The sequence below is a fragment of the Eucyclogobius newberryi genome, unplaced genomic scaffold (assembly GCF_026437365.1).
Source record: "Eucyclogobius newberryi isolate DKJ021-1_F unplaced genomic scaffold, fEucNew1.0.hap1 SCAF_4, whole genome shotgun sequence".
In the NCBI taxonomy this organism is placed as follows: Eukaryota; Metazoa; Chordata; class Actinopteri; order Gobiiformes; family Gobiidae; genus Eucyclogobius; species Eucyclogobius newberryi.
Window position 1 is genome coordinate 12,573,327 of NW_027316056.1, and position 19,372 is coordinate 12,592,698.

Consider the following 19,372-nt stretch of genomic DNA (forward strand, 5'->3'; position numbering starts at 1 on the left):
ATTTAAGAATTTGTTACACCATTGATCGCGGTCCGGCCCTCCGGCACTTGCCTCGATTCAAATATGGCCCTCTGAGGAAAAATAATTGCCCGCCCCTGGTGAAGATTGATAATAGGATGTCAACTACAAATTATAAATATACTTTCCCCAACTCCTTGCTTCCCACATATCCCACCACTATGAAAAAATGCATCAATGCTGTTCATATCTCGTCCTTTATATTAAAAGTCACTGTGTCTTTTATAGGTTTGACCGTGTCCAGTCGTGGGACGGAGGAGGAGGAGCGATGGGGCGGCAGGAGACTACTTCAGGAAGCGGACAACACCAGCCTGGACTCTCTGGAGGACGAGGGACCTAAAAACTGCACCGCTCCAGGTAAAGAACCACCAGTGCGCCCCCGTTTCCTCTCCCTGACCCCGAACCACTGCCCCTGTCCCACATGCAACACAGCGGACATGACAAAGGCAAAGCTGGCTAACAAATGAGCACCTCGTAGCCCTTATAGCTCTTAGTCCCAGCGCCCCTTTGCTTTATCTCTTTTATGGTCTAACCTAGATTTTGGCCGGGGTCATGTCATTTCCCATGACATTCTGGCTGCATCAGCAACTCATGCATTGTTTTTAGGGTCTTACAGTTTCTTTCAGTTCATATTTTTGTCTCAGGATGTAAAAAAATAAAAAAAATACTCAAACGGAGCTGTGGATAGACCTAAAGAGCACTGGAGTTCACACAATATTTGCACAGAAAACTACAAGTATAACAGTGTAAAACAGCAAATTAAACTCTTATTTCACTCCCAAGTCACTCCGATCCTTATAAATCTTGGTCCATAGATTTAAATATAAATTTTAGCTCTGGTCCATATAGATCTTTTTAATTCTAAGAAATAATTGGTTGACCTGTACAAATGACGCCATCGACTGATTAATCGACTAAACGACTAGAGGCATACAGGACTAGTTTACTCCAGTTTTAACTCAGTTTGGGTCGAGTTTGCACATAATTTTGATGAGATTATTTGCTTGTCACACCAACTACAGGGTCCTGCCTTGCACAGTAACTCGTCTCATTATCTATAAACCATAGACTGCTGCAGTGGCCGGGAAAAATGATTTTTTTGCAGATTATTTTTGACTGGCAAAACAAAATTACCTACAGTTTGGTTTATATCTGATGTTACGTCTGGTTTTTTATACATAACTTAGTGCTGGTTTTGTCCTGATTCAGCCATTGGTTAGTTCTGGTTTAGTCCTGGCTTTTAACTGGTTTAAGGAAAATGTTGGACTATAAAGTTATAAAGAAATGTGTTGGATTTAAAGAGTTACATTTAGTCTTTGAATCCATTGTTGTAAATACAAATATAGGTGGTAGTTTGGTTGTACTACGTGGTCATAGCTTTAGAGAGAAAAAAAATCTGTTTCCATGGCGACCTTTATGCTATAACGCTGGAGCTTTCGGGTGTTATAAAAATGCTTGAAGACATTTTATCCAACTGCGTTTTGCAGAGAACTACTGCAAAAAGTCTGCAGCCATTATGTTGAGTTCAAAAGTGTGTGCTATTAAAACTGTCTATTCTTAGAGCTGCCTTGGATGTTCTTGTTTCTAAAATCAAATACTTTTTGGTAAATATACAGGTTAGATATGATTTTTATTTGTTTTACTACAACAATAACAACACCGATCTGTGTGCCTGTTTTGTTTCATGATTGTTCCTGTAGTAGAGGTGCAGATAATTGAACTATCAATAAATCAATAAATCAAATATATTTTTCCAGCAAAACTGATACAAAAGGTAATTGGCAAGTGCTTTTACAAATATTTATCATATTGTGAATGTTATTTAGAATATTTAGTGTAATTTATAATAAAAAATACAGAAGAAAGAGTGAAATGAATGAAAATGAAAAATAAATGATATGGTAAACTTAATAACTAAAATAAGAGTATACAGTGATATTTCCCTTTGTGATATTACAAATTAAGCAAGACAAGACAAGACAAGACAAGGCAAGTTTATTTATAAAGCACATTTCATACAGGCAATTGAAAGTGCTTCACACAACAGGAGTGCAAAGCAAATCCTTTCAGTCATATGCGCAGCTAAACAAAACTGTTTTTAGCTTAGATTTGAACATTGTCAGAGTAGAAGCCTGTCTCACATCTTCAGGAAGACTGTTCCAGATTTTAGCTGCATAAAACTGAAACACAGATTCCCCATGTTTAGTCCTGACTCCTGAAATTATCATTCACATTTGGCTGATACTTAATACTTAAACCACAGCAAATACATTTGCATACATATTTGTTTGCACATTTTTGTTGGATTGACATATTGTCTGGAAACTAGAAAAAAATTTAGTTTTTTGTAAGATGGTCAAAACATTTGCATTTGACAAGTCTACCTCCAACCTTTTAGGGTGCTTCTGATCCTGGTTTGGTCTTGGTTTGAGTCCAGGTTTAGTTTGGTCCTGTTCTACTGCTACTTTAGTCTTTGTCTTGTCCCAGTTTTGTCCCAGTTTTTATGTAGTTAGTTGTGTACTGCAGGCTCTTTATAACATCTTTAGGACGAGGGGTGAGTTTACCAGGGCTAAACCAGGTCTAAATCAGGGCTAAACCAGAGCTAATCCTGGGCTAAACCAGGTGTAAACCTGGTCTAAACCAGGGCTAACTCAGGGCTAAACCAGGTGTAAACCTGGTCTAAACCAAGGCTAACTCAGGGCTAAACCAGGTCTAAACCTGGTCTAAACCAAGGCTAACTCAGGGCTAAACCAGGTCTAAACCTGGGCAAATCCTGGTCTAAACCAGATCTAAACCAGAGCTTAACCTGAGCTAAACCAGGTCTAAACCAGATCTAAACTAGGCCTAAACCAGATCTATACCAGAGCTTAACCTGAGCTAAACCAGGTCTAAACCAGATCTAAACTAGGCCTAAACCAGAGCTTAGCCTGAGCTAAACCAGGTCTAAACCAGATCTAAACTAGGCCTAAACCAGATCTAAACCAGAGCTTAACCTGAGCTAAACCAGGTCTAAACCAGATCTAAACTAGGCCTAAACCAGATCTAATCCAGAGCTTAGCCTGAGCTAAACCAGGTCTAAACCAGATCTAAACTAGGCCTAAACCAGATCTAAACCAGAGCTTAACCTGAGCTAAACCAGGTCTAAACCAGATCTAAACTAGGCCTAAACCAGATCTAAACCAGAGCTTAACCTGAGCTAAACCAGGTCTAAACCAGATCTAAACTAGGCCTAAACCAGATCTAAACCAGAGCTTAACCTGAGCTAAACCAGGTCTAAACCAGATCTAAACTAGGCCTTAACCAGATCTAAACTAGAGCTAAACCTGAGCTAAACCAGGTCTAAACCAGATCTAAACCAGGCCTAAACCAGGGCTAAACCAGGACTAAACCTGGGCTCAACCTGGTTTAAATTAGGTCTAAACCATATGAAATAAAGCCTAAACCAGGACATAAACCACCAGTAGCACCAGGTACATAAGACTCAATGAAACATACACTGACATTCAGCTTTCTACCTGAGCTTGCCCCTGATTGGCTCTTCCTCACAAATAGACAATTCTCTGGTGATCTCATTAAGTAAAACGTCATCATCAATCTCCCTCTCAAGGTCGCCCTGTCGTCTATAAAAGGCTCCGGGGTCAAAGTGCATCCCATCTTCTCATCTGCTGCTTATTATACAGTACCTGCCCCCCTTTTGTGCCCTGCTAAATTTAAAACTCCTGCCCCTGAAGCTGGGCTCTCGAGATCCGGACTGTTAGTGCAAAATAACTCTAATAAAGTTGACACCTCCATAGATTTGAGTGGTTCAGGAAATGATGTATGGTTCATGAGAATTGATATTGGGCGTCCGGCGTCTGATTGTCCTAGGGATGTTATTGCTTTTCCTGTAGTGTTCAACAGCATGACTTGTCTGTTTCCATGGGGACAGAAGCAGGTTACAGTCCAGATCTATGAAGAAGGCGACGCCGCTCACAATGAAAATAGCCAAAATGTTTTTCAAGGTATTTTTGAGCAATAAAAAGACCTGTAGTTGAGTGAAAACATGATATATTTAATGCCGTACTGTGGAACATAGAGCAATAACATTGCTTGATTTAAACTCCTTAATTTACTTTTTGGCATATTTTAGGAAAATAAGAGTTTGCAATTCATTATAATTGTCCTTGTTTTTTTAAAATTCACTTTCAAATGATTTACTAGGTCTGCACGATTTAGGAAAATAAAATAAAATATAGCCGCAAGCGGCAATGATCGGCCCTCGCCACGCCGCCGCCACACCGCCGCCACGCCGCAAGAGGAGGGGGCGCTAACGCGCCCCAATTGTTCTTTTATCACGCCTACTGCTGAATCTGTGACGCTGTCACATGTTCTCCCCTTTGTTTTACCATCAAAAAGCAATTTTATTTTGAATTCTTGGCAAAATGTGCGGCTTTGCCGCACAGACACCGTGACTCTTTGAATGAAAATGTGGATAACTTTTGATGGTCCTGAAGATGAGTCTCACCAAATTTCAGGTTAATAGGGCTGACGCCCTGGGAGGAGTTTGTGAAAGTCTAAAGTGTAAACATGTTCTGGCCCCATTGGAATAACATGGGAGGTTTCGGTCATCGTTACGGCAACGCCATAACAATTATGACATGGGTCTCATTGACTTTTTTGATGGGGATGCTAAAATTGAGTTATGTGTCAAATTTCATATAATTTCGCAAAACTAAACATTTAACCTCCATATAAAATCTGTAGGGGGCGCTGTGGCGCCAAATGAATTTATTTCACTTCAAGTAGGTTTAGGGCAAAGAGTTTAACAACTGATTCTAATTTGACGCAATTCGGACTTTATCTGCGCAAACGGCAGAAATTTTAAATATGGGAGATTTCTGAAATTTTAGTTACAGTTTGCGGCTTCGCCGCACAGAGACCGTGAGAGGTATCAATGTAATTTGGATAACTTTTGATGTCCCACTCCTCAGTAGCATTTTCACCAAATTTCAGCTTTTTAGGGCCAACGCCCTGGGAGGAGTTCGTAAAAGTACGACGTTTGGAAAGACTCCGAAGTCATGTTTAGCCATTTTTGAAGCAATATGGCCGACATTTGGTTCGGGGGACGGCGTTGCCGTAATAATATTTTTTACTTCTCTTGTCACCATCTACCTCTGCGCCAAATTTCATGATTCTACGATCAGATTTTTTTTGGGTCATTTCCCATCTCTCAATGCATTTTTGGTACATTTGGTGGCGCTGACGCGCCAATTTTTTTTATTTTAGAAAAGGGAAATAGCCAGAATGTAGAGAGGCACGATTTTTAGAGGTGTGCAAATTTTTGTGACTTTTCGTCAATGTTCACTGGGTGAAAAATAGGGGGGTTGGTCCCGAGAAGAAGAAGAAAGAAAGAAAGAAAGAAAGAAAGAATAATATTCCGATGCGAAAACAATGTTTCCCATTTTTCAAATATCATAAACTATACATTTTCGGAAAGCGCTCGCGCTTTCCTACCTCATGGTGTGGGTCCCTGGTCACTGACGGGTACTTTCGATAATTTTGAGTGGGCTCCGCCCACTTTGTGTTTTTGGCCCTCTATACAGTAATAATGTTCAATTTTTGCATTACATGCTTATATGCACGGAACATGCAAGAGATGGGGAACGTATTCGTGAGCTACTTAGCGCAAATGAGTGCTTTATATGGGGATGACGACCGCGAAGCGGTCGTCATCCCAATGTAAAGTGCTCGTTTAGTGCGAACTTTTGCACGGGCTTCGCCCGTTTACAACGGTAATGTTCCATTTTCCTACAACTAATTAGTATGCACGGGGCGTGCATGAGTGGAGGAGTGCGTTAGTGAGTGTTTGGAAGTGGGCGAGCGCTTCGCGCTCGATTTCGTGCGCACTACGTGCGCACTTTCGCAGCCGTGCTTCGCACGGCCTTACGAGATTAATAGGCCTCTCGCCAGCTTGTGGCGCTCGGGCCTAATAAGAATAATTGTGATCTAAAAAGCTGGATTTTGTTCAGTGCACATTGTAAACAACTTCAGGAGCATTAGGAGAAGACCGAAATGAACTAATAAAACAACAATCAGAGGTCTAAACTACAGGTACAACAAAGTATTTCTATAAAAAGGCAGGATATTTTGTTCTTCACAGAAGACATTCTATTATTTGAGTAATAATTGGCATTTAGTAATTGTACCAACTCAAATTGTGATGGTGTACAGCCCTATCATTTACCATACATCAACATAAATGGTACGTTTTTTGGTGGAACATTCCTGGCAAAGCAACATCTCTGTGGTAAAAAGAAGATGGCGGATCCTCCATTATTATGCAACTTGTAATTATTCAACATTCAAGCATACACATTTAATTACTGCCCAATTTAATTCAATCAATTTTTTTCTTTTCTATGTTTGTAAAGTTGACATAAAATGATATAGTTCCCCTACTTCTACATTTACATATATATTCTACTGTGATATCTGAACCACGACTCATTATAAAGTCAGATTAAATCCTCCATGTTTACAACCGGGTGAAACTTTGCTTGGAGATATGTCAAAGTCCACCCCTGGAGATTTGGTGTTCGCCGTGCTCCGGCTGCCCTTTGTGAAATGTTTTAATCAGGTGTGAGAGTGAAGTGAGACGGGACATCTGCGCCGCCGGAAGCATCTAAATTTAGTCCAGTGACAGTCTGTTTTGATCCTATTATAAAGATAGAGAAGAATAATGGTAAATATAGCCGCAAGCGGCAATGATCGGCCCTCGCCACGCCGCCGCCACACCGCCGCCACGCCGCAAGAGGAGGGGGCGCTAACGCGCCCCAATTGTCCTTTTATTACGCCTACTGCTGAATCTGTGACGCTGTCACATCTTCTCCCCTTTGTTTTACCATCAAAAAGCTATTTTATTTTGAATTCTTGGCAAAATGTGCGGCTTTGCCGCACAGACACCGTGACTCTTTGAATGAAAATGTGGATAACTTTTGATGATCCACCCCTGAAGATGAGTCTCACCAAATTTCAGGTTAATAGGGCTGACGCCCTGGGAGGAGTTTGTGAAAGTCTAAAGTGTAAACATGTTCTGGCGATTTCCCCATTGGAATAACATGAAAGGTTTCGGTCATCGTTACGGCAACGCCATAACAATTATGACATGGGTCTCATTGACTTTTTTGATGGGGATGCTAAAATTGAGTTGTGTGTCAAATTTCATATAATTTCGCAAAACTAAACATTTAACCTCCATATAAAATCTGTAGGGGGCGCTGTGGCGCCAAATGAATTTATTTCACTTCAAGTAGGTTTAGGGCAAAGAGTTTAACAACTGATTCTAATTTGACGCAATTCGGACTTTATCTGCGCAAACGGCAGAAATTTTAAATATGGGAGATTTCTGAAATTCTTGCTACAGTTTGCGGCTTCGCCGCACAGAGACCGTGAGAGGTATCAATGTAATTTGGATAACTTTTGATATCCCACTCCTCAGTAGCATTTTCACCAAATTTCAGCTTTTTAGGGCCAACGCCCTGGGAGGAGTTCGTAAAAGTACGACGTTTGGAAAAACTCCGAAGTCATGTTTAGCCATTTTTGAAGCAATATGGCCTACATTTGGTTGGGCGGACGGCGTTGCCGTAATAATATTTTTTACTTCTCTTGTCACCATCTACCTCTGCGCCAAATTTCATGATTCTACGATCAGATTTTTTTTGGGTCATTTCCCATCTCTCAATGCATTTTTGGTACATTTGGGGGCGCTGACGCGCCAATTTTTTTTATTTTAGAAAAGGGAAATAGCCAGAATGTAGAGAGGCACGATTTTTAGAGGTGTGAACATTTTTGTGACTTTTCGTCAATGTTCACTGGGTGAAAAATAGGGGGGTTGGTCCCGAGAAGAAGAAGAAGAAAGAATAATATTCCGATGCGAAAACAATGTTTCCCATTTTTCAAATATCATAAACTATACATTTTCGGAAAGCGCTCGCGCTTTCCTACCTCATGGTGTGGGTCCCTGGTCACTGACGGGTACTTTCGTTAATTTTGAGTGGGCTCCGCCCACTTTGTGTTTTTGGCCCTCTATACAGTAATAATGTTCAATTTTTGCATTACATGCTTATATGCACGGAACATGCAAGAGATGGGGAACGTATTCGTGAGGTACTTAGCGCAAATGAGTGCTTTATATGGGGATGACGACCGCTTCGCGGTCGTCATCTCAATGTAAAGTGCTCGTTTAGTGCGCACTTTTGCACGGGCTTCGCCCGTTTACAACGGTAATGTTCCATTTTCCTACTACTAATTAGTATGCACGGGGCGTGCATGAGTGAAGGAGTGCGTTAGTGAGTGTTTGGAAGTGGGCGAGCGCTTCGCGCTCGATTTCGTGCGCACTACGTGCGCACTTTCGCAGCCGTGCTTTGCACGGCCTTTACGAGATTAATAGGCCTCTCGCCAGCTTGTGGCGCTCGGGCCTAATAATAAGAAGACGATATCTTAAGTTCCTCTCTGGTGTCTGACAAACCAAAATGCCAAAGCCCTCCAGGAAAGCTGCCTGACATTTTCTTCCAAATAATTGTTGTTATTTTGATACTCACATTCTCTTACACAGACTTAGTCAAACCACCTTCTGCTTTATGCTGTGGTCCATATAAGGAAATGCATGTTCTCCTTCACACTGCAGGTCTTGATGCTCGGTTCAGAGCTTTTTCCAAATCCAAAGTGGAAGAGATGGTTCACATTGCAAATAAGATAAAATGTAAGATAAGACAACATTTATTTGTGCCGCAGTGGCGAAAATCCAGGGCTATAATGCACAGTTTAAGACACAAATCAGTTTTATGTGTGAATCAAACAGCCCTGACTGGTCTGATGTGCGTTTTTGCTGTTGTCAGTATTTGTCAGTATGAACCTATAAGTCATCTTTAGTTTTCTGCTTTTATCTTTGTTACACTTTCGTTCCCAAAATAACAATCAAAGCTGGAGTATCTGAAGTAGGTATTTAAATCTAATCACAATCCCGTTTGCACAGCTTTACTTTTCACAAGTGTCAATTTTCAGGCAAGTGCAAAGCTTTCGAACAGCAAAGTAAAACTGGAGTGGACCACCCTAGTGCAGCCAATCAAAGTCTACTTTTAGCTCTTACAGGTTCATGAGATTTTTTTTTTTTTTTTTAATTTGATGCAGACAGCCTAATGCAGTCTCGTTTTTTGTCATATTGCATCTTTTAAAAGATACTCTTTGGGGAAAACCATACAATTCATTCAAAAAGCCAGGTGCCCCAGCTTTAAGTTTGTGTTTTTCACTGCTGTTGTCTGTATTTTCCAGTAACAAAATGTGGCGCTGCAGATAAATGTGACCTGCGTGTTTAGACTGGACTGGCTATGCACAGATTTGAATCAGATTTACTACAAAGTGGTCTGGGTTGCATTCGTGAAACATCTGATTCGCGCTATCCACACACTGTCACGATAAAATCAAATCCAGGTCACATTTGGACAGAATCAAATCAGTGAACTTAGCCCATGATGTGTTATGACAAGTTATAATACATCAAACATACTCATCCTACAGAAAAGTTACTGTGCACCTTTTAAAGAGCGCTGTGCAGCAGTTTCTCCTTTTCTTAATCAGCGTACAAATCTGTTTATTTTGTTTGTTGAAGCCATTTCGAAGCTTTTGACATGTGGCTAATGAAAGCGGTGCGTCCGAGTCGTCTCTGCTGCAGTAAATTATCCTCCGCTGTAGTGGCATGAATCATGTCAATCTGTGAGTCACTTTTAATGGACAAACACTTTCAAAACACTTTCAGCTTGGTGCATCTCCAAAATGTGCCTTTCCAAATTAATTCAGCAGAAGCCAGCTTGCATCTCTGTTTGAAATGATTACTCACTCCCCTTTGGTTTGCACAATTATTTAATATTGTTGATTAATGGCCTAATCTAATAATCAGCCACGCAGTGTTGTCGCTTGTAGAGACAACGGAGATTGCAATAGTGTTTCTCCACGTGAAAGTACATTGTTATTTAATGAGGAAGTGGATTATTATGTGCGCTGTTGTGGGAGATTTGGAGTTGAAATTAGCTTCCTGCTGATCTGGAAAAGGAGAGAAGGGAAAGAGCCTTGTTTGCTAATTTATGTTTTCTTCTGTAATGCTAAACGGGCAACAAAGCAAAGACGCAATTTTAATTTGAAGGCGCCTGCTGTTTTTGATTCAGTTTACAGTTTACAGTTTGTCAGTTTCCATCAGCAACGATGAAATGTGTGTAATAAAGTGAAGAGACTAAAAGAACTGAACTGGAGGCGGAGGAAATAGTTTAATTGCAAATAAGTAACTTCTAAGAACATTCTGCTATTTATTTATTGCAGGCGATGTTTTAACAATACAGTGAATTACAAAAATGTGTTTACTGTAAAGTTGCAGTCATTCTTTCGACAAATTGATTGCCTTGCCGAAATTTTACCGAAATAAAATTTAAGGGAAGTTGCTGAAGGACAATATGAGGCAAAAAAAAAAAAAAAAAACACACACGTGCTATCAAAGGCAACACAACGCTCTGTGACGAGTCTTTGCTGGTTTGCTCACGGCGACAAACCACACACTTTTTGGTCGCTGCTCTGAACAGCTGCAAGTTCCCCGAGTTGATCTGGCGCTGTACTCGCATCACTTTTGTGAAAGATGTTTGCTCATAAAACGATTATATGATTATATCCCACAAGTAAAGCGGGCCTATGACTTCACTGCTGAAACACCGGGCGTGCATATCGCCCCCGCCATTGCAGCCAAATATGAGCATCTGCCCAAACATGAATGCGCCCGTAGATAAAACAAAAGTGCAGCAATTTTCATATCTTACGATCCCCACGGAGGATTTTTTGCCCCTCAGATTTTGAATTCACTCTCACAATTGGACATTCTCGAAATGCACGGCCAGTAAATATTCGATAAAATGTTTAAGGTCGGGTTTTCATTATTTTGAAATTCAGGAAGACCTTCTTGGCCTATTATTTTTAGTATTTTGAGTGTTTTCATTAAAAACATCAATCTGCCATATTTTTTATATAATTTTGATGTAATTTCTGCTCCGTTAGAGACTCAAAACCTCTTCTCTCAGCCAAGGCACGTTTTGGAGTCAGTATAGACCAGATAACAATAATCAAATGACTAAATCATTTCAATAATCCAATTAGTTGCAATTAAATGATTAACTTGTTGCAGCCCTAGTTTACTGGAATCATCCTGCTTTTGGGTTATTGTGTCTGTGGCATAGATATTTTTCATTCATTGAGGTATTTTCTGTAGCAATATATCACACTTTATATTCTTTTAATGTGAAATTTCAGATTACGTTTTTGTTGTTGTAATTTTAGTTTTGAAATCAAGATTCAAAGTGTGCATTTTAGAAGCACACTAACATTTCTGTTGGGGGCTCATTAGGGGTATCTTATGGAGACATGTTTGCTGTCTAGTATCTTGTATATATGCAATTACAGGTGTTTTTTTTTGTGCTTAATATATACTTGGAAAACATGCACTCTCCACATGCTTGCCTCTCCACAGATCTGACATATAGTGGCTTTACTTCATCGAGATCTTTTTACTTGAGTGCACCCTTTGCTCAGAACTAAAAAAGCACAATTACACAAATCCTATCCAAACATTGCTGCAAATTTGATCAGTTGAGATTGGGCAATAAAGTGTAAAGCTGATCTGAAAAGTAGTCAGCACAAATACTATACTGTGATTAGGGATGTCAGCTAAATGTGGGCAATATATTGAAATCTTTTGAATGTTGTTTTGAAACATTTGAATATCAGGTATATCGTTTTAGTCACAAATGTTACAAAAAGAGCTGACTGAATATGAAATCATGTTTAAAACGTTCAAAAAAAGGCAAAACATGACATATCTGCACTTTTGTGATTCATTTTACCGACATTTCACATTTTTCTGATAAGTAAACATCAATGAATAGGCTTAAAGACATGATTTTTCCCCAATATTGCTCACTCCTAATGTCACGTCTTATTTATGTAAGACAAATGTGATTGTGATAAACAAACTTTCATGCCATAATAATGAGTTGTGGCGCTATGTATATTTTACAACTATATTCTACAATGCAGTACTAGTGCAGCTCTTTGCACAAAAAACAAAACACCAGCTCTTTGCAGTTTGATCTGTTAAAAGGTGATTCTGCAAAGACAAAAAATATTCAGCAGTGCACACACATTTTGCAACCCAAATTTGCTGAGAGGGGCTCTGATCCCGTAGCACTGGCACCACTTCAAGCCAAACCTCAGAGCCCTGGAGCAGAGTTATTAAAGCGCTCCTACAGCACGGTGCGGGCCGGAGCGTGGGTGTACGAGGCCGGGTTCCCCACCTCGCTCCACGTGCCTCGCTCTCCAGGGTCTGCCCCCGCACCACGCACCACTCCATTTCAGGCCGGGAGGCTGGGATGACATAACCAGGGCTTTCCTCAGAAAGATGTGTGCGGAAAACATAGGTGCGACTCCTAAAACACTGAGCGAACAGGTTATGGTGGAAAAGATATTGCTGATGTTACTGGGAGATAGAGATCGATGATTATTTGACGTTTTAGAGCTTGTGCTTGAATTAAAGGACATCTTATGCAAAACTTTTTTGAGCTTTTAACCATGTTCTAGCATTGTTCCCTTATCAAAAACATACCCCTGGATTTGTGTTTGGCTTCATTCACGCAAGCTTAAAAAACACTTGATGTGAACGATGTGTGATGTCATATTCTACCTATAATATATACAACCATAAATCATTGCCAGACTCATTCTGAGCTTTTCTGCCTCAAATCACAATCTTTACACTGTATGGCTGCATTAGCATGTCTGATGAAAGCTAGCTTTTGTTCATCTCACATATGTAATTCCCTCTGCTGCCAGTAGATGGAGCCAAAAAGTTAGTTCCTGGCATGGAAAAAGCCAGAGTGACGTGAAGTGATATTGATATTTATTTTTTCATACAATATTTTTACATGAGATGCCATAGTAGAGGTACTCAAGAACATGTTTAAAGACATACTACTACATAAATAATGAATAATGTTTGTCCTTTAAATATGTCAAAAAATGTAAACCCATTAATTGATACTAAAACTAGCTTCTCATTTGAAGAAGTGTAAATGCTGAAAAATAAATTGCCTTTTTCTTAATAGTTGTAGAAACTGTGTATCAAAGTATTGAAATTGGTGTCAGGTATCAAGCTTTTCCCTTAGTATCGAAATTAAGTTTGAACTTGTATCAGGGCTGTCAAAAGTATCAAAAACTAATATGGAAAGTAGATACAAGTTTCTATACTAAAAAGAAGTCACCCATAAACCCACACTAGCAGATTATTGCCTTTAGATTGGGTCAGACACCACTGTTTTTGTTTTGTTTTCTGTCTCAAATTGTGGATGACTCATGGCACCAATTCTAGTTATACAAATGTACTATTGATTTTTATTTGAACAAGATAATGAAAACAGAATTAGATCAGATTAAGTCCTATTATAGTCTGCTGGTATTTCATTTGTTGTTTAGACCTGTTTTCCCATTGTCATGTATGAATGGACTGTGTTCCACAAGATTCCACAAATCTGACCTGCTTGTCTCCATGGAGATAGATAAGTTCTATGCTATACTGCGGAACATTCTGGGCAAAGCAATAGTAGTGAAGGCCAGAAGATGACAGAGAAAAGTTACATATTGCACCTTTAAAAAACAAATTACATAAATCAAGGAATTCCTATGATAATTACGAGCTAAAAACAAGAAAATATGGGTAAATCCATCTAATTTTCTTATCCCAATGGCAGATGAATTAACCTGAAATAAGGTGCAATGCATTGGAACCAGTTACACATTGAAGTACACCAGCTAATCTAGACCACTAGGTTAATAAATGTATATTATCTACTTGAATCAAGAAGTAACTCATGTAGATATTCAGAGAACAAAGGGGATTAATGTGGTATTAGCATTGTGGGCAGCATGGAGGCAAAGTTGTTCCTTAAGTGCCTGAAGCGCACATTGGCAAAGTCATCTGCTGTGTTATTGCTGTGGCGGGAGCGCCGTGCTCCAGGGGATAGACCGATCCATCACTACAATTAGCCCAGCTCAAGGTTTCCCTGCGCATCGGCTACAGTCTCTCTCACTCTTCTCTGGTAATTTATCAACCGCTGTATATCCTCGGTTGTGTTTTATCTTTTTGACTTTAACGTTGGTTTGCTGGTCCTAAAGGACAATGGAGTTGCTTTGCTGTCCTTTTCAAATATAGATCCAGGCAGTACTTCAGTTTGATAGAGACAAATGCCCGGTAACCTGAAAGATGGGCCAGAACCTGGGCCGTGCCTGTGTGAATGTGACAGTGTGTGTGTGTTGGTGGTGGTCCAGAGGGTCTAAGCATGCACCAAATATCCAGTGGTGTGGACGAGCAAATTGAGATATGGACTCGAGTCAAAAGTAGCTGTGATTTATTTTTATGTATTTTTAACTAAACTATGACTATGATTTGGGACTCGACTTGGACTTGAATGCCAGTACTCAGATTTGACTGGGATGTGATGGTTCTCCTCAGAAAATACATTCAGTTTAGAAAACCCTCTATATACCAGTGATTGTTCTATTGTGAACAGTACTTTTTTTCAAGAACGACCCTTTACAAAATCCACATGGATTGTAACGTCACAAACTTTATTTGGTAATTTGGTATAAAGACTTGAAACGATTGAAACTTAAAGCATGGGACTTGACTTGGACTTGTGGGTCACTGATATGGGACTTGACTTGGACTTGTGGGTCACTGATATGGGACTTGACTTGGACTTCTGGGTCACTGATATGGGACTTGACTTGGACTTGTAGGTCACTGATATGGGACTTGACTTGGACTTTTGGGTCATGGATATGGGACTTGACTTGGACTTATGGGTCACGGATATGGGACTTGACTTGGACTTGTGGGTCACGGATATGGGACTTGACTTGGACTTGTGGGTCACGGATATGGGACTTGACTTGGACTTCTGGGTCACTGATATGGGACTTGACTTGGACTTCTGGGTCACTGATATGGGACTTGACTTGGACTTTTGGGTCATGGATATGGGACTTGACTTGGACTTATGGGTCACGGATATGGGACTTGACTTGGACTCGTGGGTCATAGATATGGGACTTGACTTGGACTTATGGGTCACGGATATGGGACTTGACTTGGACTTGTGGGTCACGGATATGGGACTTGACTTGGACTTGTGGGTCACGGATATGGGACTTGACTTGGACTTTTGGGTCACTGATATGGGACTTGACTTGGACTGTTGGGTCACGGATATGGGACTTGACTTGGACTCGTGGGTCACTGATATGGGACTTGACTTGAACTTTTGGGTCACGGATATGGGACTTGACTTGGACTTTTGGGTCACGGATATGGGACTTGACTTGGACTTTTGGGTCACGGATATGGGACTTGACTTGGACTCGTGGGTCACTGATATGGGACTTGACTTGGACTTGTGGGTCACGGATATGGGACTTGACTTGGACTTATGGGTCACGGATATGGGACTTGACTTGGACTTATGGGTCACGGATATGGGACTTGACTTGGACTTTTGGGTCATGGATATGGGACTTGACTTGGACTTATGGGTCACGGATATGGGACTTGACTTGGACTCGTGGGTCACTGATATGGGACTTGACTTGGACTTGTGGGTCACGGATATGGGACTTGACTTGGACTTATGGGTCACGGATATGGGACTTGACTTGGACCTTTGGGTCATGGATATGGGACTTGACTTGGACTTATGGGTCACGGATATGGGACTTGACTTGGACTCGTGGGTCACTGATATGGGACTTGACTTGGACTTGTGGGTCACTGGGTTTACATTGAGAAGAGTAACCAAACACATTTACTCAAAGTACAGTGTCTAAAATGTACTCAGAGGAAGTTCTATTTTCGTCATACAGTGTAACAACATGTAAAGATCCGCTTCATTGTGCTCAGTCTTTATTGCACAGTTGCTGTTATTTGAGCGTCACCCACTTTAATGCAGTGAGCTCTGAAAAAGCAGCAACGAAGGTCCAGAGATGTTCGTGGGCGGGAATCGAACAGCCTCTTGTCCACAAAGAAAACTATGACAAACTGCGGTGATTTATTACTGATCAAAGTGTATAATACAGCAAACCTCTGTGGAACAAAAAACCTGCTTACATAGTAAATCAAATGTGTTGTGATTGAACCCCAATTTGTCAAACCAGTTAATGCCCAAAGAAAACAAATGTGTTTTTAGAGGTAATTAAAATACACAACAACATGAAGTGACTCTTTCTGATGTGCAAGTTTTAAAATAAATAAATCATTGTGTTCACTTTTCACAACAGTGGAAGTTTTTGTTATTTTTTAAGTTATAATAATAGTCTGTCAAAATCAGTTTCCTTCACATGGCCAGACACTGTCTTAGAGCTCAGTCTCTCAAGAAGAACTCGGAGTAGAGCAGCTGCTCCTCCAAAGCAAGAGGAGCGGGCTGAGGTGGCGTGAGCATCTGCTCCTCCTGAAAGCCTTCCGGGAGAATCGTTCCAGGCATGTCTCACCCTGAGAAGACCTACATGTTTGCAGTTTGGATTGGCTATGCTTGAAACAAAATAAATTAGCAGGTTTGTCTACCTTTAGTTGTGTAGTCGATTAATCGGTGAAACGTGTTTTAGTTATCAAAATTTGTATTAGACGACTAATTATATTATTAATTTAAGACGCATACGCATGTGTTGAATGTACATTCTTGAAAACACTTGACTCACACAACTTCTTGCTAACGTATTCTAGTACACAACTGTGTAAAACGTGCATGAACCCTTGTCTGCTGCTGCTCACACTCGCCACATGTTGCAAAGTTTGAGTGAAAGCAGAGAGAGTGATACGTGCTTGTTCAGGCAGATTACCTGCCTTCATAATCCCCTCACCTTACTACACTGACAGGATGATTGACAGCTCTGTTCTTCCCTGACGCTGCTGCGCCCCCTGTGGGACAGACACAGCGGGACGTCCTGACAGGCGCGCAAACAGACGATCTATCACACTAATTAGACACTGGACACACGACCACTATTCAAATATATAGTGCATATTACAATGTATTCATGAGGTCCGGCTGCAGAGAAAATATGTATTAAACATGATTCTCAATATGTGGTTCAGGTCTCCCCAGTGGGTGATTAAGTCTTCGTGGATCAGACCTTCAGACCTGGTTCTTCTTCAGACCTCCTTATTTGTACTAGTTAGACCTGGTTATGGTCTGACAGATTCCAAAGTAGTTCTGATTCAGTGCAGATTTGTAGGTCTTCTCCTTTTGCCTCTCCCATGGTTCCTTTTTTGGAGTATTTGGAGTGAATTTACTTCATCTATCATCTATATCTATGTCTATAAGGTCAGTGAGTAAAATAAATTATAATAATTTAACATATACAGATATATCTGCTGTGTACAGTGGCGATAAAAGGTTTAAACCCTATTTTTACTTGTTTCATAAAGAACTAGTAGCCCCGCCTACTTTGAACTTTCTCTCTGCTGTTGAACCATGACAAAGAAACAACTGTCTAGAATCGTCACAAGCAGTTGTTTCCAAAGGTGGATAAAATAGTCTGTTTGGAGGAAAATACATTTTTCCTGAACTAGAAGAAAGAAGTAAGATACAGGCCCTTTAAGTTAACTTATTTGATCAATGAATTCTCTAGAATAGAAATATTAATGGTGCATTATGTAACTTTTCTGCTTGTCTCATTGGAGATTATTGCACTACGTGGACTAGAAACCTGTCTTTTTTGTCTCCATTGCGATAAGTACCTTAAATGTCATGTATGGAGCACTCTCTGCAAATCAGTAACATCTCAGAAAAGTTGTATAGTGTATCTTTAACTTACAAGCAGAAATACATTTGAAGAATCACAAACATGAATGTGTGAGGGAAGCTCTCATTCACAGCTTTCACGTCTCTGATCCGTGCAGATGTGAACTGATTTCATTCAGCTGCATCACGCTGAGCTAATCACGCCATTTTCTATTGCCTCAGTCATTCCCATGAAAAACATCAGAGCCTCATTCATCATTCATATTCAAATAATGTACTGTAAGGTGACTGCCAAACCCTTTGACGAGATGTTTTGCAGCCCTCGAGGCCAAGTATCCCAGAAACGCCACAATTAAGTTTCTCATGTCTCGTTAATCTCGAGGAGGAGAAAAACAGTACAAGTGCGTTTTGGACCCTCGTATTTTCACGTCAGGTAATAAAAAAGTGGGCATCTGGAGCTGGTTTGTCCTGAGTCCCTTAAATCCAGGAAATGCGTGCAATAAATGAGAGAGAACTGAGGTAAGAAAGACTTATTAAAGTCTATGTGACTTTTTGGCTTGTTTTCTTTGCGGTGTTATTATTGCTTAGCCTGGAATTTTTCACAGGGTTTATCTTTTATATTGAGGTATTTGTTTTATATTTATGCTTCAGAAACAATACAAAGAACATGACACGTCCAATGTCCGTCAGATATGTCCTTCAAAATGAGTGTGAAAGTCATTTTTTTCCCATTTTTTTGAGAGTTGGTTCAGTCTTTGCCGGAAATGAGGTAGTTTTGTTTCAAGCTTGTCAACATGCTTATCGCCGTGTCGATACATGCGTTTGTACGGCCAGTAATGCCAAACTGTGAGACATTCTAATCAAAGCTGTACCCTCTCCATGGAGACAAGCAGGTGGTAAACACTTCACCAGGAATGTCACACTGTAAATGAGCTGAGAAATCAGTCTCAACTATTTAGCACCTTCCTTTAGCACTATGTTGGTAATTGCTGTGTTTTGTTTTGTAGCTTTATCCACTTCTCACCTTTGCCAGCAGTGACATGGGTGTTGCCCAGGTTTGAGACAAGTATAGTCCTGATGTAGACTTGCTTTGGTCCCGTTTTAGTCCTGGTTTAGACCTAATTTTGCTGTATTGTATTTGTCATAGCTTAAGTTTTCTATTGGATTATAAAGTGACAACGAAAGAAATTGAAACTGATTTTTGAAAAAGTATTTTATATGTTCAACTTTTTTGTTAGTGTTGTAATCTTTTATTCCAAAACAAAGCCATCACGAATCAGAAATATCATGGTGAATACTGTATAATGTCTAAATTGCGAAGAAGAAAGCGCTGCAATGTTGTCCTTCTTTGGTTTGATCTGAACAGTTCTAGATGGGCACACAATCCTATATAAGCTATATTTTTACACTTGAATTGAATGGCCTTGAGTTAACACGCTCCGGATTTAGTGGTGCGGCAGCGTTACTATGGCGATGTGCGCTGGTTAAAAATGACT

General features: G+C 40.2%; 1 protein-coding gene across 1 annotated transcript in view; it reads left to right on the forward strand.

Annotated features, from left to right (window-relative positions):
- LOC140377050 (sodium/potassium/calcium exchanger 3-like) overlaps positions 1–19,372 on the forward strand; it is an 81,264-nt gene that overhangs the window by 12,331 nt on the left and 49,561 nt on the right. Inside the window, exon 2 of the mRNA XM_072462324.1 lies at positions 247–375. Coding sequence (XP_072318425.1) covers positions 247–375 — 129 coding nt within the window. The remainder of the gene's footprint in view (positions 1–246; positions 376–19,372) is intronic.